The sequence below is a fragment of the Phragmites australis genome, chromosome 20, assembly GCF_958298935.1.
Source record: "Phragmites australis chromosome 20, lpPhrAust1.1, whole genome shotgun sequence".
Classification (NCBI taxonomy): Eukaryota; Viridiplantae; Streptophyta; class Magnoliopsida; order Poales; family Poaceae; genus Phragmites; species Phragmites australis.
The window spans coordinates 13,210,564-13,236,160 of record NC_084940.1 but is presented as its reverse complement, the minus strand read 5'-3'; the positions used below and the strand labels follow the sequence as shown (position 1 = coordinate 13,236,160).

General features: G+C 46.0%; 1 protein-coding gene, 1 long non-coding RNA gene and 1 pseudogene across 2 annotated transcripts; 1 reads left to right on the top strand and 2 right to left on the bottom strand.

Moving 5' to 3' along the window:
• Nucleotides 1-5,687: 5,687 nt before the first annotated feature.
• LOC133901476 (L-type lectin-domain containing receptor kinase IX.1-like) lies at nucleotides 5,688-8,172 on the bottom strand (annotated as a pseudogene).
• Nucleotides 8,173-12,112: 3,940 nt separating this feature from the next.
• Nucleotides 12,113-12,864, bottom strand: LOC133901475 (calcium-binding protein KIC-like). The gene is made up of 2 exons (XM_062342833.1): nucleotides 12,843-12,864; nucleotides 12,113-12,456 (listed from the first exon to the last, which is right to left on the bottom strand). The coding sequence occupies exons 1-2, from the start codon at nucleotides 12,862-12,864 to the stop codon at nucleotides 12,113-12,115; spliced, it is 366 nt and encodes a 121-aa protein (XP_062198817.1).
• A 5,417-nt stretch (nucleotides 12,865-18,281) lies between these two features.
• Nucleotides 18,282-20,929, top strand: LOC133901145 (uncharacterized). The gene is made up of 3 exons (XR_009906659.1): nucleotides 18,282-18,685; nucleotides 18,785-19,094; nucleotides 19,548-20,929. It is a non-coding gene; the product is annotated as an uncharacterized LOC133901145 (long non-coding RNA).
• The last annotated feature ends 4,668 nt before the right edge of the window (nucleotides 20,930-25,597 follow it).

The following is a 25,597-nucleotide window of genomic DNA, read 5'->3' as shown; positions in this document are numbered from 1 at the left end:
GGTTTTAGGGATGAGTCGGAAGAGTCGTCAGCCGACAAGGTTGAGGAGGCAACCTGGATAGTCAAGGCCTTCGTGGATGTGAAGAACTTCTTGCCCTCCGTGTAGTTCTTTTACTTTTACCTTGCAATTTGTAAAAGCACTTGGCATATGTTGTTAGTTTTAGTCAGGAACTTAAACTTTTTCCCTACTCAATGGGAGTACTTCGTGCTGGACTCTTTTGATAGCATATCATGATTTTCTTTTTGGCTTTTTCCTTCAATTAGTTGATCACTAGTCGGGGCGCTTATTATGATCGGCCTACGAATTGCTTGAGTGGGAGGCGTCGTAACCCCCAGTCACCCGTTGAACATGATAAGCAGCCTTTTCCCAACCCTGAGTTCACGGCGCAATGATCCTTCTCTTCTTGTTAGAATCTACTTTCAGAAAGTACACAATATGTTGTTTTCAGTTTCTAGCACCTAGTACTTATTAAGCCCCGGACTGTCTACATGGAAATAGAAATTCTGGGTAGGCCAAAAATAGCAAAAAACATCTTTAAAGTAAAGGAAACTCATATTGTCATTTGGTCGAGACAAACTTTTTGCCGCCCCGGGTGCGTGTTTGGGATGAAAGATCCGAGAAGCGACTCACCCCGTTTGTCAGGCATGAAGATGCGTGAAAAGACAAGGCAGAAAAAAAAAGTCGATCGACTTCATAAGCAATATAATCTTTATTATTGCGAGAAGGTACTCTTAAGACTTATACTTAAAACTTATAGAGTTTATTGATGACCAATGAGCTATGTAGACCTATTGTCTTAAACCGAAACGATACAAACTAGATTAAGCTGATAAATAGTGCCACTTATTGTCTCTGAGGTAGCGTAGGCGCTTTTTCATGCGCTCTGAACTAGTCATGGAGCTGTGGCCCCGGGTTTCTCGGTTTGCATCTCAAGGCGCTGTAATTGAGGTTACAATTGAGGCTTTTTATCCACCTTGATCCTTGAGCTCTTAGGTTCCTCGCTTGGTTGGTGTTGAACTGCCATGTCAACACTCCGCATATCGCAACGGAGGCTAGCTTTGGGACAACCCTAGATGGTGATGACCCCCTTGGGTCCTGGGATCTTCACGCATTGATAAGCGTAATACGTGGCTGACATGAATTTGTCAAGAGTAGGTCTTCCTAGGATGACATTATATACCATCTCAAAGTCGATAACATCAAACAGAATTTTTTCTATCCAGAAAATGTTATGCTTCCCGAAGGTAACGGGTAGCGATATCTGGCCGATGGGAGTGACCAAAGAACCAGGTACTATACTGTGGAAGGCTTGAGTAACTGGCTTGATAGTAGGCCGAGGGATCTACGTACTTTCGAGTGCATTAGTGAAGAGGATGATCAGGGAACTCCCTCCATCGATAAGGACTTGGGTAACCCTGCAGTTTTTTTATCGTAGGCTTGACCACCAATGGGAAGCAGCCTGGCCATATGAAGTTATCAGGGCAATCTTCTTGGCCGAAAGAGATTTCAGTGTCCAACCACTTAATGTCCTGACGACCCTTGGGGATGGCGTCTAGGACTTCTTGGAACATAGTCTTGTACTGCCTCTTGAACTCGTAGGACGCGAAAACAGTGAACATGTGGTCGATTGTCCTCTCGCCTGGTTGAAAAGACATCGGGTTCGAGTCGTCCTCACTGCTTCCAAAGCTGGAGTCCCTACTCTAGGCCGTGCCCTGGGTCTTCTTTCCTTTGGCCTCCTTTTCGACCTCCGCCTTGACCAACTTTTTCGAGATGCGACACTCATAGATGATGTGGTTGTCTATTTGGTGGAAGTCACACCAAGGCTTTCCATCTCATTCGTCGGAGCCTGGTGTAAAGCTTCTACCCCGAGAAGGTCCAGAGCGATGGTCAGGGCGGATGTCGGGCAGATCTGCAAAAACTTCGTTAGATTTAGCTTTCTTGCCCTTACACCCTTTGGTGTTCTTCTTGCGCTTGCTCCGGACCTTGTCGCCACCGAGCCCGGGTTGAGGATGTTTGGTAACCTGAGTCTTCTCCTTGACATAGAGCAGTGCATCCTCAACCCTGTATACTTATCATTGTCTACATGAACTCTTTAGCCATTTTAGGCTCCTTTCAAGCGGTGTCTTCAACACAACGCCATATCTTAACCCCTTGAGTGATCGCCTGGATGACATCGTAGTCGCTAATCTTGGGGATGGTATTCCGTGTATTGCTGAAGCGACGCACGAACTCACACAATGTTTCATTCCCCATCTATTCGCAATGGTGGAGATCGTTTTTCAAGCCAGGGTGAACTACGTACCTTGGAAGTTACTTCAGAACACATCACAAAGCTTCTCTCATGAGTAGATCATCCCCGGTGATAGATTGGTCAACCATATCCTGGCTGCCCCTTCAAGGGATGTAGGGAGGTAATTTGCCATTACCTTCTCATCCCCACCAGCTGCCTAGATCGTCGTGGTATATATCTAGAGAAACTCAACAGGATTTGTGCTTCCATTGTATTTCTCGATCGTCCCGGGGTGGAACCTTACCGGCCAACTTATGTTCCGTAGATCTGGAGAGAAAGTCAGGCATCCGTTGGTGGAACCTTGCTTGGTTCCAGCACCCCCGAGAGTCTTTCCCCTGGTGATCGGGTTCCGATTTGATCAGTGTCACAACATTTCATGATTAGATCAACGAGGGGTAGAAGAAACCTCCTAAAAAGCCCCTAGGCATCTTTGCCAGTCATCAATGACCTGATGCAAGTCGTTGATCGGATGACCTTCGACTGGTGAGGTCCGATGGCAGTTGTTTGTCCAATTGTCATCCTGGGAAGCTTTGTTCCTAGGGTTACATCTATTCTAGTCCACTACATCTCGCGATAGGAGATTGCCTGGTCTGCCCTGATTAGAGCTATTTCTGGCTAGGGCCTGATGAGAGTTCTCAGCTTGGATGATGATCTCCTTTGTTAAGTCGACCATCAAGTTCACATAATCCTTACCGGCTGGGGTAGCCAGATCCGCGGTCGGAGGGCGCATGAGGGCCTCCTGTAGAAGGAGGATCCTCTTAGCAGTCATGGATTTAAAGTGGTCAGCCCCCTGTTGATAATCGAGAGACTGTATGACCGGGGCCCTGATAAGGACCAGATGTGGTGTGCCTGCCTGTGGCTGACCATTACCTGCTGCCGAGGCCGGAGGACCTCAACCATTTGCAGGGTTATCGTCATGATGACCGAGATCATCACCCCTGTCTCAAATAGCGAAAACTTATCGGGGGCATTCTTCGCTAGAGGAGGTATCTAGATCCATCATGGATGCTTCATCGGATTGCTCCGGGTTGATATCTTGACAATCCATGTTGTCAGAAACCGCAGGGATTCATCCCGACTTTCTGTGAATTGGACATTCATATTTATCTTGGAAGCTGAGTGGTTCAAACTCGATACCGTAATCTTTGGCGCATTGATCTATGAATTGACTTACCTCGTTGCTTGAATCATCGCCAGAATGTTCGTCTTCGAAATCCACCCAATCGATCACCGGTTCATCGGGAAGAGAGGTAAAGTTGTCATAGAACCCCTCATCTGAAAAACCGGATTTCGATAAAGCTTCGGTTGATGTCGACAGCATCTCACGTGTAGATTCTTCATCGCCTTTTTTCATGATCCCCACGAATGGCGCCAGTTGTTGATGATTTGTGAACTGTCGATCTAACGAACTTGTTGAAGAATTGGGCGATGCTATTAGTAGATGAATCACAAGGGAACACACAGGGGTTTTTAGATAGTTTTAGGCCTCCTAGAGGATAATAGCCCTACGTCATGTTTGTCTTGTATTGATCTGGACCTGTTACAAGGGGGGTGTAGCTAACCTAGATGGATCTAAATCTAGTCGATGACTTTTCCTTGGTTTTCGTTGGTTTGTCTTGGGCTTGTATATCTTATGGTCCTTCTCTCCTCCCCACAGAGCCCCTTGGCTCCGTATATATATGGGGGTGTCGTACATCCTCTGGACTCCTCCTTCCTATTCTTGGAGATAGACCTTCTTGGTTACGGGACGCCTTGGGTATCTATGGATCGCTTACTTTATTCCAGGGATCCCCTTCCTAGGGATATAAATATGCCTCGAGAATTACGGGAGACCCTAGGGTACCCAGATATGGTAACTATCCATTATTCATCATCACAAACTCTCACCTTCCTTCTACTTTACCGTGACCAAATCCCCCACAGTGATAGGTGCAGCATAGTTGCTGTAAGTGTAAGAAAAGTGATTCATGAAGTTGCTCCTAGTAATAGATTCTCCCGGGGGAAACGATGTGTACCATGAGAGGGCTATCCCTTTGATGGCAAGGATGAAGGCCTGGGCCATGGTGGTGTCGTCTCCCCCCACCGATTCAACTCTGGCTTTGAAGCTAATCACAAGCTCCTTGGGTTCGGTCTCGATGTTGTACAGGTGAAGGCGTGGCACCTTGAAGCCCGAAGGCCATGGCGTGCCTGCAGGCCCGGAGACAGAGGGGAGCTGAGGTCTACCGCTCACTGTCGGGCATGCTCATCTAAAGCCTACCTGGGTACCATCTTCAGACTCAATTCCCACTATGCCCCCCACCCACGACCCAGGCTGAGAAACCGTGGACTAGTGAAGCGACCTAATTTCTTCCCGAAGCTCCCATACCTGATTTGCTACCTCTTCTACCCAATGCTTGTATTAAGCTTTGTGCGATGCCCGGGCTTTAGCTTCGTTGGCCTCCCAGGCTTCGGTCTCCCTATGGGTCTCTTCTGCCCCTTCATCCTCCGCTTGCTGCTTTGGATTCGTTGGACCACCTTCGGGTTCACCTGCCTGCTTCACCTTTACTTTCCTAGTCTTCGGCAGCATGGGTCATGACTTCTCTCTTCTCCCATCCACACGCTTTAGGACCCTCACCACATGGTCGTGGGTTTGATCCCCATGTACGGCGCCAAATGTTACGATCGTGGGAATCAGGATCACAACACAATGAATAAGTATATAGTTGAATTGGAATTCATTGGTCCATTACACAGGAGGGACTGGGGTATTTATAGACATGCCCTAACCACTCCGGTGTATGTTACAAGAGTGCCCTTATTTTTCAGGATATTCTAGGAATATCCTCATGGTATTACAATCATTGTACCAGTACACGCCATACAAACATGGAATTTTACACTTATATCCCTGTAGCTATCTTCAATCACTGAGACCTTCGGTACACCGGGCCTTCGTCCCCATGATCACTGCTACTCTCGGGCCTTTGGCAACCAAACCTTCCAATCTTCTTCAAGCTTCATTCTTTCGGGCACCTTGTTCCACATCGGTTGAACCTTCGAGCCTGATTGACTCATGTGATCTTCGACCTCCCGAAGGTTTAGCCTTCAACCTCCTCACTCCTTGGCCACCATTCAAATCTATGCATGCGACCAAAGTAGCCAAACGAAAGTAGTAGCGTCATTGATCACTTCCCGTCTATAGGGTTGGTTGAGGCCGGCCGAAGTCAAGAGGGTTGATGTGGTATCATTCCCCAACAGTCTATTATTTACAATGTTAATTTCAGTTGGCTAGTTAATGCAATGTACGGAGAACCAAAATTGATTTTTTTTTTGTTAGCGAAAACAGTAGGAGAGTATCCTGCTGCATATATAAATTGAAAAGGGTAGTGAAATATATACAACGAGCTACAAAGAAAAAGACGAAAAGAACCAAAATTGATTGTTGAAACTAGGAATAAATTTTACAACAATAATGTAGGTCGGCTTGGGAACATTATTGCTTCCAAGCTCTCTAATCAATATCTTTCTGCACGGGATACCAAATTCACACAGGAAACATAGTTTGCAATAGCAGACACGATTTCTTCCTTCACCATTTCATAAGCTGTGAACGAGCAGAGCCGCCGGTAATCGATGTGTCGCTGCCAATAGACGTCCCGACCGACAGGTTGCTGCAACAGTCTCCTCCCATAGCGATGAACGGCTCGGTGCCGTACATCTGCCGCCGGAGCGTCGGCAGCTTCACGTCCTCGGACTGCAGCAGGTGCATGGCCTGCGCGATGGACGGCCGGTCGCTACGGTCAGGGTGCGCGCACCAGAGCCCCACGACAAGTGCGCGCTCCATCTGCCACCGCTCCTCCACCTCATCCAGCTCGCCGTCCTTCAGCCGCAGCCGCTCGTCCACCGCTTCGAGGACGGCGTTTCTGCTGTACAGGCGCCACACCCACCTCACCAGCACAAAGATCTCATCGCTGTCATCGGGCTCCTCGACGGAGCGCCGGCCGGTGACAAGCTCCAGGAGGACGACGCCGAAGCTGTAGACGTCCGTCTCGGAGCTGGGCCGGCGCGTGTTGACGAGCTCCGGGTCGATGTAACTCGCCGTGCCCAGCACCACCTTCGTCGTGACCGGCCTGGCGCCGTGGTCAACGAGCCTCGCCAGGCCGAAGTCGCCTAGCTTGGCGTCGCGCGAGGCGTCGAGCATGATGTTGCTCGGCTTGATGTCGCCGTGCACGACGCACTGCTCCCACTCCGTGTGGAGGTAGCGCAGCGCGGAGCCCAGGCCCATGATGATCTTGTACCTGTCGATGAAAGGTGCTTAAGGCTGATAAAATGCAGGGGACAGAAGGAAATCTTCATTATTTGACTCCAAGTCTCCAAGTATGATATGTACGAATGAAATTCTTATCCTTAGACTGCAAATAGGATTTATGTATATAAATGTAAATAAGTTCAACAAAAATATTTGTTACCCTATCATACCTTTCTGGCCAGGTAAGCAACCTCCCACTGTTGTATATGTTTGTCAAGGCTGCCTTCCGACACGAGCTCGTAGACGATCAGAAGCCCCTTGCAACTGTCACACCAGCCGATCAACCGCACGAGGTTCCGGTGCCTCAGCCGGCTGATGATCTTCACCTCAGCCTCGAACTCCTTCCTCCCCTGCACAGACGACTCTGAGAACTTCTTTATCGCCACATGGCGGTCCTCGCCGTCAATCTTCAGGCAGCCCTGGTAGACGTGGCCGAAGCCTCCTCTCCCCAGCTTCTTCTTCTCCGAGAAGTTGCTTGTCGCGGCGGCGAGCTCGCTATAATAGTATCTCCTGGGTCCGACGCCTCTCTCCAATTCAGCGTCATTGTGTTCTTCTTCGAGTTCTCCGTCGGCAGCTTCCTTTGGTTTCTTGCATGATCGTAATTTCCGCCATAGAAGAAATCCCATGAAGATGCATATGATTGAGAAAACTGTTGTGAAATAAAGCACTATCGTGCCATGGGATTTTTCTTGATGTTTGGAGCTGATGGCTCCAGGGATCACAGCACAGGTGCAGGTGCTTCCCCAGGTGACGTGATCGCGGCATCCTTCGACGCCAGAGAGGAGTTGAACGACCACGACAGGAGCCGGTGCACCTCGATGTTGCCACCGGTGGCAGCTGAGAAGCCAACGGCCACCATCTCCGGCAAGCTTTTCCTCATGTCGACGTTGTCGTTCACACGGTACGATGTCCCGTTCATCCAGAGGGTGACGGAAAGCATTTCCGTGCTGTTGTCGTAGGTGACCACGGCGGCCATGATCTCGCCGGACGTCAGGCTCTTGTCGAGCCAGGTCGTCATGGACGAGGCAATGGAGTTGACGTCGATGCCGACGTGGTTGCCGTCCTCGTCCCAGACGTTCTGGTAGGTGTCAAACTCGACCGCCACGACCCGATCCCGGTCGTCGCCCGTCGCTTTGAAGTGGTTCCTGTCTTTGAAGAGGCCTAGGTTCCCGCCATTGCTGTTGTGGGGCACGTCGGACGGGTAGTGCCCGAGGAAAAATGCCATCCCGTCGGCGCTCAGGCCTGGACTGTTCGGGTCGCCTGGCCTGATCCGGAAGGTGAAAGAGGTGCTGAAGCTGGCCAGCTCGCCGGTGGCGGCGTCCCAGAGCGGCACCGGCTGTATGTACCACACCCGGCCGACGCTGTGGTAGTTGGGCTCGCTGATGTCGTTCTTGGTCAGCTCGATCGCGCTCTCGGTGGAGTGGAAGTAGGCGTCGCGGGTGCAATTGAGCGTCGATCCCAGAGTGCAGTAGGAACCGGGGCTGGAGAAGTTGAAGCTGAAGGAGAGCGAGGCAGCGCGGGGGACATGGACGGACGACAACAGGTAGCAGAGGCAGCACAGTGTAGACAGGAGGCCAGAGCTCATTGATGCCATTGTTGGAGCTTGGGAGGGGGGCTGCTGCATTTGGTGGGACAATGGAGAAGGGAGATACCAACGTGCCGTAGTTTGGCAGCACTGCCGGCCGGCCGGCCTGCTGACCAGGTTCGAATCTTCAGACGGCGCAACACTAGCTTTCTACAGGGTGGCCCGGACCCATCATCCATTCATTAAGAGTTGGCTATGAAATATATCTGCTCGTCGGATCGTACAAAGCTTGCAACAATGTTGCTTTCTGGATTATGCATGCATAATAACCGGCTCCGAGTGGCAACCTTAGCTAATTATCTGGCAACCATTTGGCTGATTTGGAATCTGGGAAGATATAGATTACTTGCTTAAGACTTAAGGACACATCTCGCAATGGGGCGCTAGTTTCCTGATGGGGGGCTACGCAGGTGGAGCACCGGAACGGCCGTTGAAACAGGACAAACTAACGCAGCCAAAAATGGCCTGCTCATGGAGGATCACGAGGTTCGGAGGGGTGCGATGCGACTCATTCAGCCATTTGTGAGAGATCCTTGCTTGTGATGATACTCTACCCACCCCTGCCGCCGTGCCACGCGCCTCGCGTGACCTGGCTGCGTTCCCGCTGGGCTGCGCGGCTCTCTCCCCCTGCTGACTGCCAGCCGTCTCCGCTCCCTGTCGCGGACGCCTTGCCTCGGCACGACAAGATCACACGGTGCAGTGTTCCCTGTGCGACGCAACGGAGATTCCGTAAGGTAATAGGACGACGTCCAACACAGCAAATGTAGATTCCAATTTTCGGCATCCCATTCTACATCTATCTTCTATTATATTAGTAACTAGCAAGGTGGCTCACGCATTTGCACCGCTAAATTATTATAATTATATTTAGTTCATTTCTTTTGATTGAAATTCTTAGCGTCTCTAAACTTTAGTGTTGGTCACTTACGCACTTATTTGAAAAATAAATAAAGTGTATTGTAGTGTAGTTTTGGAGTAGTCCCCGGAAAACCTTCTGAATTAGGCACATACGTACTTTTTTTTCTATGGTTGTGTTTATGTTAGTTTCCAAATTCATTGCCATTAGAGTTTTGCTTTCTAGATGATGAATGTTTAGAGAATATTAAGAGTTAGAAAATGTATCTAAAGACACTAAATGTCAATTAAATATTTTTAATACACCTTGAGAAAATATTATCAATGTTTATGTTTTGACAATACAAAGCAAATGAAGGTTCAAACGTTCAAATTGCACCATCAATTAAATAATTCTAATACACGTTGAGAAAATATTATCAATGTTTATGTTTTGACAATCCAAAGTAAATCAAGGTTCAAAAGTTCAAATTATACATATCATTATAGGTAATAGAAAACATAACAACAGTGTAATATGTTTTGAGAGTTTGAAGAGTAGGGGATGGGCACTTATAGCATATATGGCTTTTTCTTTCACGCCAAACGATGGCCAAGTGTGGATTCATCATAAGCATGGATTGTTTCTAATAGCAAAAGATGGGCTAGTACATGCATGGTAGAAGTTGATTAAATCAAGCATGGAACATACTGCCCACGACAAATAGATTTTATCAACAATGTGCCATTGATCAACATGCACTACCATAGAATCAGTGAAAACAGACGGAGTGTCACGGACGGTTTTTTAGGACCCGTCAGTGATAAAATACCCACAGACGGTTGCTAAGACAAACATGTCTGTAACATGACTATCGTCTAGGTGTGGCAGAACTCACAGACGGTTTTTACAAATCCGTCTGTTTTTATCATACAGACACGGACAGAGTTTAGAAAAATCCGTCTATGATATTGTCATAGACGGTTTCTTGTAAGATCCATCTGTGTCTGTATGATAGATACAGATGGATTTTATGAAAAATTATCTGTAATTAAAGACCCGGGTACTATTTTAAATTTGACCCCTCGCTCTTCGACTTCCCACTAGCCCCATAAACACAAACCGCTCGTCTCCCTCACTAAAGCAATGAGAAGTTCATCTCCCTCGCTCTCATCGTTGCCATCCAAGCCCTTTCCATAAAGGTTTTTCAGGGTTTGTTTCCATGATGGAGGTTCGAGATCTGAGCACTGAAACCCCTTCCCTAGATTGAGGTGAGTAGGTTTTGCATCGTGGTTAGGATTTGTTAGGGTTTTCTTTGATCTATATACTGAGGGTAATGTGGCATTTATGTGTCCCAAATCTGCAATGTCTTTATTCACTGTTATCAAGCGCTGAGATGATGAGATTGTTTCTATGGCTGCTTCCATGGTCCAGATGCTTGGCGTCGATTTCGGTCATGTGGGATATGTGTTCTTCACTGTTGTGGAGGGAACCACTGTGGGCCCAATTTTTTTCTATGAATCGTGTTCTATTGTTTATTATTCCAGATGAAAATTTCTCTATTTCTATTCATCACAATGGAGATATTTTTGTGAACTGCAAGACTGGTTTGAACCACCATCTCTTACTTAACAAGGGATGTCGATTTGGTAGCAATGCGGTTTGATTCTGTCACATGAATGAGTTAGTCAGGATGAAGTCTAATTCGGATGACAGCGGGGTGATGATTGAAGATGATGCTTGGGTTGACATTGTGGTTAAAGCATGCGGTTAAGATGATGTCAATCATCTCAACCTTCTGGAAGATGGTATCAATGATGTCAATCATCTCATATTTTCGTTAGACCGCATGAGATACAATTAGGGATTGTATATAGCTAGGTTTATGTTCTGATCGATGTGTGTTGTGAGATGGTGTATATAGAATAATGTGTTCTTATGTGTTATATATCTGTATTCTTATGTGTTATATATCTGTTTAATGTTCTTATTTATGATATGTATATGTCTTTGATGTTCTTCTGTATATCATAAAGTGTGATGTATGTCATATCATGAGGGCAGCCAGGAAGCAAAATGGTTTCTTAGGGGGAAAGGGTCATATAGATAGTTTTTTCAAAAAAAAAAACTGTTTTTGACACTTTGGACAGACGGGTTTCAACAAAAAAGCCTCTTCGATACTTAATACACAAAGACATTTTTTTTGAAAATCCGTTTGTGTGTAGCTATATTATAGACGTAGGTCTTATTTAGACTGGTCTGTGTGTAGCTCTGTTACAAACAGAGTTGTAACTGTCTGTAACAAGCTCAATATCACAAGCACTTTAGTTGAGACGAAACACATAACCGTCTGGAATAAGGTTTAAAATCCGTCTATGATAACCCGTTCTGAGGTAGTGATGACACGGTAAACACAACGTTAACCCCATCACACTGGCATATCTATATATCTACATGTCTTGAGTTGAGTTCAAATTGTCGATAAAATTGAATTTGGGTGTCGTTAAAAACTAAGATGTTATCCTCTCGTTCACTTCTACCGCTCACTCGTCAAGATCTTATCCCTCTATGTTGTCGTGCACACTTCCCTCCTTTGCACTACTACAAAACAGCACATCAGTGCCGTTGAAAAATGGCTTATATGCTGATTTTTCAATCGGCACTCTTTAATCAGCAGCTGACTATCAGTGCCGAGTTTGAAACCGGCACTGAATGTTCTTTTCAATGCTAGGTCGTGCCTCCAACTGGCACTGAAAAAGATTCCCGGGCCAAAAAAATAAACGAGCCAGCTCGGCTGCCGCTCCTACCGTCGCTACCGCCATCATGCTCCTGCCGCCGCCGCCACCGTGCTCAAATCGACTCATCTCAATCCAAACAACAGGTTAATAATAGATTCAACATCACACAAAAAATCACTCAACATCACACAAAAAATCGCTCGACATCACACAAAAAATTGATTCAACTTCATACAAACAGCTCACAATCACGGCACAGTAGGCTAATAATACACCTGCGGTGGTGTATAGATCACGTACTAGCAGTAGGTATATATGCAGGGCTAATATATTAGAATTGGCGGCAAGGTGATGATTGAGAACCTGCAGCGCGTGCCTAGGCTGGCGGCGATTGCGAGCGGGCTACCTGCAGCTCGTTGGCGATGGCCTCCTCGAGCCACGCCTCGGCATCAGCCATGATGTCGGGGCTGAGCCGCACCATGAGGACGTAGAACTCGGCCTCGCTGAGTGCGTCGTCGTCATTGTGGTCACCCTGCCGCACCATCGCCGCGGCCTCATCGAGCGTCATGCTGCGCACACCCAGTGCGGCCTCGATGCCCCGCCGCAGGCTCTTGGCTGTGATGACGCCCCTCACCAGGTCCGTCAGTAGCCGGAGCCAAGCCTGGAGCTCCGACAGCAACCCTGCAGCGCCCAGCCGCCCCGCCATCACCGGCCAGGTTCCTCCGCGCCGGATCCCACCGCCCCCATGCGAGGAGGTCGACGAGGAGGGCAAGGAGGGCGGTGAGGGGGGAAGAGAGGAGCCGAGGGGGGAGGAGATAGGGAGGCCAGTGAGCTCGAGGGGGCGGTGAGGGAGAGAGGAGGGGATCAATTAGGCTTGTGGTGAGGAAGAGATAAGGATGCGGACGTGAGGACCGAGCGTTTGAGCTGGACATGAGAGGAAAGAGATAAGGCTGGACGTGAGGATTTAGCTGACGAGCCAAAATTGTATTGGAGGCGAATTTCAGGTCCAGGCACATTAGTGCCGATTGGGGGCTTGACCCGGCACTGATGCGAATTATCAGTGCTGGTTCCCGCCACGAACCGGCATTGATAGTCCTTTTCAGTACCGATTCTTAGTGCCTCACTCATTTTCGCGTGCGAGAGATTAAGAACCGGCACTGATACATCTTTAGTCGCGATTTTTGCACAAACAACACTGATAAGACGCTACTTATGGTATGTTCTGTAGTAGTGTTACCTTCTCCACTCCTCTCATGCACCCTCTATGGCAAGCTCATCTAGGTCTACATGCTTCTCCATGCTCAATATTGAAGTATAAGTAAATTGTGCGTCTTTGGGATAGCTCCGGCCAATACTCGAACCTTAAGATGGTATCACACTGGGTTCACATATTAGCCTATTCTTAATAGGCACCACGAAAATCAGATGCACTCCCCCTAGGATAGCCAATGAAATATCATGCATGGGGGCTGCGCTAACTCACATGTAGTCTACTCCTTTAGTTTTCACATATCGATCATTGATCGGTAGAGCAGATCTGTTCTGCCTATCCAAGATGAAGTATTTGTCATTGAAAAGATTTATCTGCCTATCCCCTACCTCTGGTCTACCGCTCTTGCATGGCCGCATGCTGTCTCCCATAATCATGTGTCTCCCGGTAGCCGCGTGGACATCGACTTTCTTTGCTCTTCTATCTTTCTCTTTATTTTTCCATAGATTGTACATGATCTGCTCTTGTGTGTAGTTGATCTCCTGGGCTCTAGCTCTCATCTTGGCACCTCCACCCCTGGATCTTCTATCTTGTCGTTTCCTCTAGATTTTCAATCTATGGAATATGTGAAAGCAGTTGTAGCACCATTAACAAATCAAGAATTCTGCTCAAAGCCCTAGTCATTGCTCCAGATCGAATCCCTCGTAGCTTGATTGTCTCACAGGGAACAATGTTGGGTGGTCATGGAAGATCCTGTTCGGTCCCTATTTACATCCTTAATGGGCACTTTCCTGACAATTTCCCTCAAGATGAAGACCCTATTCCCGTAGATGGTTGTAGGATCGAGAATGGCGACTAGAGAGGGTAAATAGACGTCTCAACAAATTTCTTTCAAAATAGATGGTCTTTTCCTATTTCTCACCCAACGCACCTCAAAACGCTTAAGCGAAAGCAAAAAAATCAGAGAGACAAAGCAAGAAGATTAGTTCCATGGCAATATGACTCTACAGATGGAATATGAACCATAGGTTCCATTTAAGACCATTTCATATGTCTTTGTGCACAAAAACGCACAACTTTCAAAGAAACTAGAGAAGATGGTCACCGTACAAAGTTATCCTTCAAGATGATAGTCTAGTGGCAAGGGGACTCAAGACCCGCTCAAATACATAAGTATGTGAGTGTTTAAACCACTAGCATCAAGAAGAACAACTCTGCGAAGGTGAAAAATTGCAGCTCAAAGAAAAGATCACCAGACAAGGAACCACTCCAAGTTGATGATCTAGAGGTAGGGGTACTCAAGACCCATGAGTGTACACTCGTATATGAATTTTTATGTCTCTAGCAATAAGAAGAGCAACGTCCCAATGTGCTGAAAAATTCAGCTCAAAAACCAAAACGAAAACCATAAAGAAACACCAAAAACTTGCAAACTTGTAAGGAAACCAATAGAGGGAAACTAAAAAGAGGTGAGTACAATAATACGAAGAAAAATAAACTTCATTGCAGTAGAGGTCAGCCCTATTTTATGTGGATTATAAAGATTTTTCCTCACAAAACTCTCACCTAATACATAGGCTAAGCACTGCTATTCCTCTCTACTAAACCCTAACACAAGGCTCTCATATGGGTGGCACAAGGGGCTCAAATGGCTGGTTTCAACTTTCTCATAGCCCTACCCCTCTATTTATAGGTCTAGGAAACTTAACTCCTAAGTTTCCTAGCTTTTCCCCAAAATACCCCTTTTTTGTAATACACTTCTACCTACCACCGAAGGTATTTTGGTCCATTTTTTTTTTCATTCATCGGACGGCTACGGCGCCTTCACGACTTAGCTTCGCCTTAACGCAAGCTTCACGATGGTGTCACGTACTCCTCCAGTCCTCCTACGGTTTTGAGGCCAAACTGCGAAACCGCCTACACGCTTCTCAAAGCATGACTCACCTCCTTGCTTACACCTTAAGCAAGCGCTTCGATGTTGACGCGTGAACTCCGTCATGCAATCCTAACCGCCGGCAAGTCTCTCCACTCACGATCCCTCGGGCCGCCTTGTCACTTGCACCGGCATCCCCTTCGCTTGACTTTGTCAACACGCCGTCCCCATCTGTCTTCAATGCTTTGCTTGAGCTCCACGTGTTCAGTTAGGATCACCCTTGACTCCACCCGGCCTCCTTGATCGTCTGGCACCAAGCACTCCGCTTAGCCCCGATCATCCCGCCGTCGACCGCCAAGTTGCATCTATCACCTGCACACTATGAGACAAGCAAACACATATCTCCAACTCCAATTCCAATTAGTCCATAATCAATATGCTCAAATGAAATCCCAAATCACATCAAAGCTCATGCAAAAACGAAAATCATCAAATCAAATAAATGACAATGTCAATCACTCATCATAAATAAACCAAGACACATTCCAACTTAGTTTTTCTCCATGGCAATCCACATCCTCATCCACACCATTTGCCACCGATCATGGGCAATCCCAACAGACCTCAAGGTTGGCAGGAGGAGAAGTAAGGTGATACACCAAATATTGATTCACATAATGCCAACAATCAACATCAGCAGGATGACATGAATGAAGAGGATGGGCAAGTAGAGGCTGATGAATATTGACTTGCATCGAACCCAATTGTACATGTTGCTGACAACATCTAGCCTATGCGGCTATGCCACAACACCATGGAAATCAGCAAGATGTGATCTCTTTTCATGAATCAAGCTCCTCTACTCAGTATTTCAGAGCCATTTGCCCTGATATTCCAATCCATATGGTTTTTCAATAGGCTTCAGCTGATGATCAGGGTCAATCATCTTATTCAAGTGATGCTACTGCTCTAACACCTACCAAGTTTATTGGTCCAGTCTTACCCCCTCACATGATGGTTGCAAGGATTTGTCATAACGTCATGAAGGTAGCTGCTCATAATATGTCTCAATTTCCACCACATAAGGCACTAGCACCAGATTTGTTAGACCAGCAGAAGGGATCGTGTTACTATGCTTTCAAGCCAATTCTTATCATCAAAATAATGCTTAGTATTGAGCCCTCACCTAGTAACACTGTCACAAAGAACATATCACACAGACTGATATTTGAGGACTATCGAAGCTACTCAAAATGATAAAGCCTAACACTGTCGTATATGAGGAAGTTGCCTACCTCAATTAGCACCCTAATACTGTTCTGATATACATAGTTGAAACTGAGATTGGCCGGGAGAGTAACCAGGCTGAAAATATAACAAAACAGAAGCTAGGCTCCCGTCCAAAATGATCTTATGATCCAACTTTACAAAGTGAACACTCTGATGCAAATAAAAAATAAGGCTGATGAACCTGTAATGTGATAAGATCAAGATCTTTCCTTTCTTTTTTGGGAAAACAAGATCAAGAAAAATTCATCGGTGTCAACCGTATAACTTGGAACTTTGAAACTGCACCAGCAGCATGGAAACCCCACTGATGTAATATTGCTCTGTGTACTTGTGTTGCTTATCTGGCTATGGTTAAGATTGCATTTCCTACTGAACACAGGACGTAGAACTTTATTGCCAATCTGAATTGCCTACGCTGAGTAAACGACTTGCAATTTTATTGTTTCCATGAGAATATTTGTACAGTCAATTCTGGCGGGAGAGGATAATAAGATAATTGCCAAGTTTTTTATTGCTAAAGTTTTTGGAGTAACTGTACATGCTACTAAACATGAACGACAAAATTGGACTGACTACAGACGTACACAGAGCACCGCCCCTTGCTGTCGCACCGCCTCTCGTGCAGCAGCTGCACCCTATCCTTGTCGACGAATTGCTGACCAGGCCAAGCGAAAGGTGGTGCAGAACCTCCCTTCAGCACCTCGCGACTCGCGAGCCGCCATCAGCCGTAGCAGTTCTCCCGCGCTCGCACTAGCCCCGATGCCGTAGCCTGGCGAGGTAGAGGCCGGAGTCGGGTAGTGGGTAGAGGCGGATCAGGGTCTTTGTAACTTTTAAAAAAAAAACTAAGTTCATCAAAATTCACTGAAAAACATGAATGTGAGCTGAGGTTTGTGCCCTCGCTAAACTTCTTCTGGCTCCACCCCTAGTTGTGGGTATCACGCGCGACAGGTTAACTAGGTACAGACTAGATGCGGCTCGACAGAGATGGCTGGACAGCAGCACGTGGGAACTCTAGGATGGCCTGGCTGGGAGGGGACAGAGGAGACTGGACGGCAGCGCGTGGGATCATCGCAACTTCTTGGCAAGGGAGGCACGGAGGAGGCTTGACGGCAGCAATGTGCTGCCGGATGATTGCTGACGACGGTGGTTTCCCATGAGAGGCAGGGCAAAAAAAAAGAAAAAAAGAACAGATGACGATGGTGGCTTCACGATTGAGAGAAACAAGAAGGCAGAGGTGATGACGTAATTAGCCCCAGGATAAACGTGGTAAATTGCCTTAGCAAATAAACAGTTTTATTAGATCCCCACCAAGAAAAACTTTCATCAGCAGCCATCGCCCTAGCCCTCCGGTCCAACCCGGTAGTCACAGTTTGGCTCACCCTGTCATCATGTAGCTCTGCCTCCACATGCCCTCAGGCCTAAGTCATCGTCACCGTCACCATAGTTAGAGGCAAAGTAAGATAAGATAAGGCTATCCTTAATTTTAGGATAAGATTATTATATTTTTTTTGGTTGAAGAGATGAAATGAGTCTCTTTTTTATTTGGTTTAGGGAATGAAGTGAGATGTGATGTTCTTTTTTTTGTTAGAAGTATGAGGATGGAGCTGGATGTGGTCACCACTTTATAGAGTCGCTGAGTTTAGAATATGATCACCTCCCTCTACATATACACAACACACATTAAACACTAAATTTTTTTATATAACTTAGGACTGTTAATAATTTTAGAAATTAGTACATTAGTTTAGATAAATATTCATGAATTTTTTCTGATTTTTGGAAATTAAATTTATGCACTAACAATTCAAGCTAAGTATAAAAGTAGTTAAATTTGAGGAATTTTTATTTAAAATTTATAAGAGATTTGTAGTTGGAACTATTTAAAATGGGTTCTATGTTATTTATTCTACGAGAAAAAATCAGTGTGAATTTAAAAGCTACAGAAGTTCACCATTTGAATTATAAAAGAGGAAAGAATGAGTGAATTTTTAAAGCTTTTGTGAACTTGCTAGCAGAGTGAGGTGGAAGGTGAGCGGAACAAGTCAGGCTCGCTTATGGGCCGCGGGGCGAACCGGGGATAGCTCCGTCCATAACTTTTTCGGGGATGTGCTCATCCCAAATTTGAAGGGCATATTCCCTCAAGAGATTATCTCATCCCCTGTTGATCCGAATCATAAAAAACAGGAATTCTCCTCTTCCACCTTATTTTGATCCTTTAAATCAAACACACCCTAAGCTGCGCACCCCACGCAGCTTCACCCTCATCTAGGCGAGACAGTCAACTGTAGCAATCCGATTCGAGCATAGCCTCCGCCCTTCGGCTCACGGCCGTGTGCCGATTTCACCAGCCACCTCCACCCCTCACGTGCGGTCTCTCTTGCGCTTGGTTTGCTGGTCACTCTAATACCACCAGTCTGATGGCCGATGGGTTGCAATTGGTTGTCAAACCACTTGCCACTCAGCCACTGCACCGACTTGGTCCCTCCTCAGCCCAAAGCAGCACAATAGTGCATCCGATCCTGAAAGAAACAGATTGCTTGCGAGCTGGATGGACTGATGGAGCCTCCAGACTAAGGGTCAGATTACTGTTGTTTTGCTGTGTTGTATTTTTTTTTTATACTGTCGAGGATTTATTTATGATAATGTATTTGAAAATAACAGAGTTACCTTTGTAGATTTATTTTCTGAGACTTCTCTGAGGAGGAGAAGCTCGGAGAAGGCGGCTTCGGTGCAGTTTACAGAGGATTTCTGAAAGAGCTAGACCTCCACGTTGCCATCAAGAGAGTGTGGAGGGGTTCAGGGCAGGGGAGGAAAGAGTACACCTGAGGTGAAGATCATAAGTCAGCTGAGGCATCGGATCCTTATACAGCTCATCGGATGGTGCCACGAGGGCAGGGAGCTACTCCTTGTGTATGATCTAATGCCTAACGGCAACCTCGACACCCATCTATACAACCCAACTGTCCTCCTAACGTGGCCAGTCAGGTACGCAATAGTCACTCTATTTTTCGAAATGGACGCCGTATTTGACAATTAGTTTTTTATACATATTTTAGTAAAAAATAATGATAACACAATGATTCGAGAGTAGTTTTCGTAACTAATCTAATAATATCATTCCTATATGACAAAATCTTAATATTACTCTTTTTATATTAGTGTTCAAAAATTTTAATGTGTACTTTTATGAAATATTTGAGAACGGACTAAGAAGTTTATAAGCCTAACTTCCAAAGAAGAAAAAAGAGCCAAAGTCATGCTATGAACAAGAAACTGAGAAATTAAGTGGAGAAGTGTCTTAATTTTCATGTGATGAGTCATTGACACCAGTTAATATATCTTGAACTCGGTTAGCATGTGTTTATGGATATTTGTACTTATTTATGTCTAATTCAAGTTAGCGGTGTTTGAAATTGGCGAATTCTTCTATGTATGCAGAAAAATTACACACATAGAAAGTTCTAGTGTGAACATCGTATGTTCCGATGTTCACCGGAAGTTCCAGCATGGGCAATATATGCTCGCCAGACTATTTTTTGGAGAGAGCAAACTTTTGGACAAAATTGAAAATCAATGTATCAGAAGGTTTGGTGAGTATGGTGGCTACAAGTGAGGAAATTACCGGAGCATTTTTAGTACTAAAGTAGAAATGAAAGCAAACACCAGATGATCCGGTGATGGACTTCGAGAGCGTCAGAGTATTTTCTGCAGGGGGAGTTTTTGGCGCCAAGTTTGATTATGTACGCCGGATAGTCCGGTATTGTAATTGTAAACACCAGAGAAAGCACCAGACCTTTTGTTATAGAGAGGTTGTAGGAGGGTGGTTCGGTAGATTGGCACATACCATATTATCCGGTGATGGACATGAGATCACCGAAAGATTTTATCGGACCTTTTCTTACAGAGAGCAAAAATTTTCTGGAACAGATAATGTTACACTCATCGGATGATCTGGTGTTCAGGAGCAAAACACACCGGAACATCCGGTGTTCATATTTTATGTAGAATGTGCTCCGAGTTGAAATTTTTGATTTTATGCTAACCTAGAGATGTTTTGAAGTGTGAAGAAATGTGTTTGCTTGTTTCATGATGTGCAGGTGATGGATGCAACTTGGCGGTCAACGGCGGGTGATCGTGGCTAAGCGGGTGCTTGGTGCAGAACGATCAAGGAGGGCCGGACGAAGTCGAGAGTGATCCTAGCTATACACATGAAGGTCAAGCAAAGCATTAAATGGAGGATAAAGATAGCGTGTCGACAAAGTCAAGCGAAGGGGATGCTGGTGCAAGTGACAAGGCGGCCCGGGGGATCAGGAGTGGGAGAGGCTTGCTGGAGGTCAAAATCATATGATGAAGGACACACATCATCATCGGAGCGTTTGCTTCTAGTGAAAGCAAGTGATGGCTAGTTACGCTTCGAGAAGTGTGATATGGTTTTACGATTTGGCCTCAAAATCATTGGGGGGACTGGAGAAGTACGTGGCACTATCGCGAAGTTTGCGTCGAGCCAAACCTAAGTCGTAAAGGCATCGCAGCCGCCGATGAATGGAGAAAAAAATGAACTAAAATACCATCAGTGGTAGGTAGAAGTGTATTACAAGAGATGGATATTGTGGAAAAAAAAGCTAGAAAATTTGAGAGTAAAATTTTCTAGTCCTATAAATAGAGGAGTATGATTATAGGAGAGGATAAATTAACCATTTGAGCCCCTTATGCTACTCATATGAGAGCATTGTAATAGGGTTTTAGTGGAGATGGGGATGAGCGCTTAGCTTATGAAATAGGTGAGAGTTTTGAGAGAAAAATCTTTTTAATTTGCCTTAAACAGGTCTGATTTCTTTGAGTAATGAAATTTATTTTATTTCATGTGCTTGAATTTTCCTCCTAGTTTTTTTCTCTTGATTCTCTTGTCTTGTGTGTAAGTTTTTCTTTTCCGATTTTAATTTTTGTTTTTAGGTTAAAATTTTAGCACCTTATGAAATCATTCTTCTGATTCCTAGATGCATAAAATTCGCATATACACACTTATATGACGGGTCTTTAATTTATTTGTTTGACAATGAATTTAGAGAGTCTCATTGTTTGGTGTTTCATTTTTTTTTCTCTTTGCTACTTATGACCTCGTGGAGTGGGTCTGGAGCCTGTGCGGATGAAAAGACGTCCTTGAGGCCACCGACGAGCGGGTGGGTGGCGACTTCGACGCCGAAGGTGGGGCGCGTGCTGGTGGTCGGGCTCGCCTGCGCCCACCCGGACGGCAACCTGCGGCCGTCCATCAGGCACGCGGTGAGCATGCTGCAGTGTGAAGTGACGCTGCCGACGCTGCCTGAGAAGATCCCCACGCCGAAGTCTTTTTGACGTGAGTGTCATGTCGGAGTCTCGTAGTATGACAATGCATTGTGCAGGGTGTAATTGTATAGAAATGAATTGATTGTAGAATAAATTCTTGTTGCGACATTAGCATAATAAAGATATAAAAAAAACCAACATAAAAGATTCACAGTTCACAGGCATTCAATTTGAGTAGAAAAATCAAACTGTTACTGGCTCTTGCATATTTCCCCGCCCTATTTTTAGGAAAAATCTAAAAATTACATTGTCGGTGTATCAGGAACCGGGGGTCCCTGAGTCCCGAGACCAGGCCAGCCGTCCGCCACGTGTCATCATCCCGCGAGATCCCTCCTGCGGGATAAGGAAAATCTAAGTTCCGGGAGAAGGTGCTCGGGGCCACAGCCTCTGGTCCCCGAGCACCCAGTTCCCCGATGACCCGCAGAGTCCAAGTACCGGGAAGAAAGTGCTCGGGGAGGTGCCCGGTCGCCCCCGAGCACCCTAGTCCCCCGACAATCAGAAGAGCTAAGTTCCGGGAGAGAGCGCTCGGAGGGCTGCGTGCGGCAGACCCCGAGCGCCCGGTTCCCCGAGGGTCAGTGCAAAAGTGCTCGGGAGAGAGTGCTTGGGGTTGCACGTGGCAGTCCCCGAGCACTCGGTTCCCCGAAGGTTCATGCGAGAGTGCTCGGGAGAGAGTGCTCGGGGAGGTGAACAATACCCCCGAGCACTCGGTGCCCCGACGACCCAAAAGGGCCCCCGAGGAGCCCGCCGATGAGGTGTCAACCAGTCAGAGGTCCGAGGCCGCATTTAATGGGCGTGCGCGGCCTGACATCCCCAACTGCTCCCGCCGCAGTGTCAGTCCCTGCCATGCTTTGGCAGAGAGGCGTGGGGCTATTAATTGCACGGGTCCCGTCCTGTATCATCCGGTGTATCTCGGGATAACGTTGCCAGGATCAAGGCGTTCCGCCTGCCGCCCTGCCGTGGCAGAGGAACAAGACAGGGCGGGCACGCCGGGTGCCTCTGTGGCTGCCCGGTGGGCCCTCTCAACGGCGCCCGTCGCCACGGCGTCCACAGTGACGAGTGACCGGACGCGCGCCGCGTTTTTCCACCGCCCCTGTCACTTCGCCCAGAGAAAATGATGACGCCTTTCTCAGTCGTGGCGTCTTGGAACTTGTGCCCCTTCCTTCCCGTTCGGGATATGTCGTGGCCGGCGAGTGTATAAAAGGATCGGCATACCGATTGAAGGAGAAAGAACATTTTTGGATTGAACACAAGCCCAAGCAGTCAACCGTGCCACACCTAGACGAAGAAGACGAACCCCACAACGAACCAAGCCAACAGACGAAGACATTGCAAGCAAGCTTGAGCAGAGCTCCTGCCGAAGAACAAGGAGCCTCAAGCTCTTAGTTAGACACTATATTCTTGTAACCAGATACATCCTCAGGGGACCTCCCTCAGAACAGTTATTGCATCCATACAGGAGTAGGGTATTGCGCCCCCGTGCGGCCCGAACCTGTCTAAACTCCGGTGCATTTACTTCCCTTTGCACTAGGTCGATCATCCCCCACCACCGGCAGTTGCATTTATTTTTATTTCTATTTATTTCTCTGACGAACTTATTCAGGATCATCCCCCGGCCGAATCTCTAAAAAGGGGTCTCTCGGGATCCCTACGACAGGAGTTAATCCTCCGACATACATGTTTATGTTTTAGTCTTATGATATACACACATATTTTTCTCATAAAAATATATAAAATTATTTGCGAGTTTGAATCGATTTGCTTTCCTGAAATTTACTTGCAACAAAATTGATCACAAATTATTCTTAATTTTTTATTAAAAATATGTAGCAACTAGATCTGATATTACTTTTCAATGGTTATAATTTGTTCACTAAATTTATTGGACACTCGATCTAAATTACCTTCACTTGTTTCTTAAATTGCTCAGGAATCTATTTTAATTAACTTACGATTTTTCACAAAGTTACTTACATAATTGCATTTATGAGACATACGAACAAATGGATTATTTATTCAATGATTCCTCTATTTTTGTCGTATATTGAAGCGGGTCCCAGATAAGTGTTGCAAGTCTAGATATAAAACAGTCCAAAATATAATAAAATGCTCATATTTAGATTTTTTAAAAAATAGATATATATGCTATAAATCTAAAACATGCACGTGTAATTTTAAATATATTCATTTTTAAGACAATGAAATACAAAACATCTCAGCAATGGCAATGCCACAACTTGCCATCGCCCTACCCCTTGGGTAGTTGCAGTTGACTCACTCATGTGGCTCCGCCCTCACGTGCTCTACTATTTGATTCGTATATAAGTTTGCCACGCGTGTCATAGATTTTTAGGTAATTATTTAATTAATTATCACAACTATAATAAATCACACTTTTGTTAGTCCTTTAGCTTACATATTATACACTCAGTTTTGTGACAAATTTTGCTGATCACCAACTATAGCAAAAATTTGTTAAGCACACTTTATAACAAGTTACCCTTAACTAAAGTTAAACATGATAAACTTAACGCGAATCAAACGTAACCTTATCCGCGGGTCACCTTCCCTGAGCCACGCACCCCAACCGGCTTCACCCGTCTCCTTAAGGCGATACAGTCCGCTGTAGCACGTCGGTTCCAGCCGCTTCCGCCCTTCAGCTCACGGCGGTGACCGATTCTGCCAACCACCTCCCTCCACCCCTCACGAGCGGCCACACTTGCACTTGGGTCGCTGGTTACTCCCAATGTCCAACATCACCAATCTGAGTGGGTTGCAATTGGTTGTCAAACCCCTTACCACAGGACCAAGTGACGGCCAAATAGAGGACGATTTCAGGGCAAGGGCTGCCATGGGGCTTCAAGAGCATTTTACCTCTCTGTGTGCCAAGCTCCTCAACCTCCTGGTTGAGCAGTCCCAGGGCTCTACAGAACTCCCATCGGCAATGGCTACGCCACGCAGAAGAGTACATCCAAAAGGTCGCCTCTTTGGCTGGTAGTGATGAGCACCCGACGCGGATGCCTAGAATTCTCTCTCTTTCACGGTACCAAACATGGAACAAATTCCTCTCCTTGATTTTTTTTTTCAATTAGGAACAGCGACAGAGTGGATATTTTTTGCGCAGCAAGGAAAGTCTAGCCCTGAATTTTGACAGTAAATAGATTGATTCCTTCGCCAAACAGTAACCAGCACTTCAGCTGATTTGACTAATGGGCAGCCAATATTATGACTAGCGGCATCGACCAGTAATAAACAATTTGATCAACCAAACCCGGTTTGCCAGCACAGCTACTACTCTCGGCAATAACAGCAGGAACAAGTAGTAGATGTATCTCACGACAGAAAAAAAATAGCATCCAGAACTTGCAAAAAATTGATAGGAGTCGATTCACAAAACCAGAGCAGCAAATCGTAAAGGAATCGGCTTACAATCTCTTGGAGTAGATACAAACCAACAGTAGATAAACTCTTCTGACTAGAACACGATCTAAAGAGGAGATTCCGCATAAATCAGTGCGTACTGTGAAAACGGAATCCTGGTTACACCCTTATCTCGATCCTTCAAAGAACGGTAACAATTATGAGAAACTAAATTAAAATGTGTCTTAATTTATATATATGATAGGTGACTAATAAGATTATCGATTTAGTTTGTCAAGTTTTAGATTGTTTGGGTTTAATTTGAGTATTTTGATTATGGACTAAACTGAGTTAGAATTAGAGAAATATGTTTGTTTGTCTCATAGTGTGTATGTGACAGATACACTTTGACGGTTGACGGCGAGTGATCGGGGTTAAGCGGGTACTTGATGTCAGATGATCAAAGAGGCTAGACGAAGTCAAGGGTAATCCTAGCTGTACACGTGGAGGTCAAGCAAAGCATGAAATAGATGATAAAGACGGCGTGTTGATAAAGTCAAACGAAAGGGATACCGGTACAAGTGATAAGGCAGCTCGAGGGATCGAGAGCATCTTTATAAATGGCGACATTCCAGCTCTTGGTGATAACGAGGATGATCCACTAATTCCCTCGACCACACTTGCTCTACAGCTGACTCCTGCTTCTTCTACTCCGACAGAAGGTCCTGCAACCTCTACTTCCACTTCAACTGCTCTCGAGCCTGCACCAGTTGTGTTTGAGTTGGAGG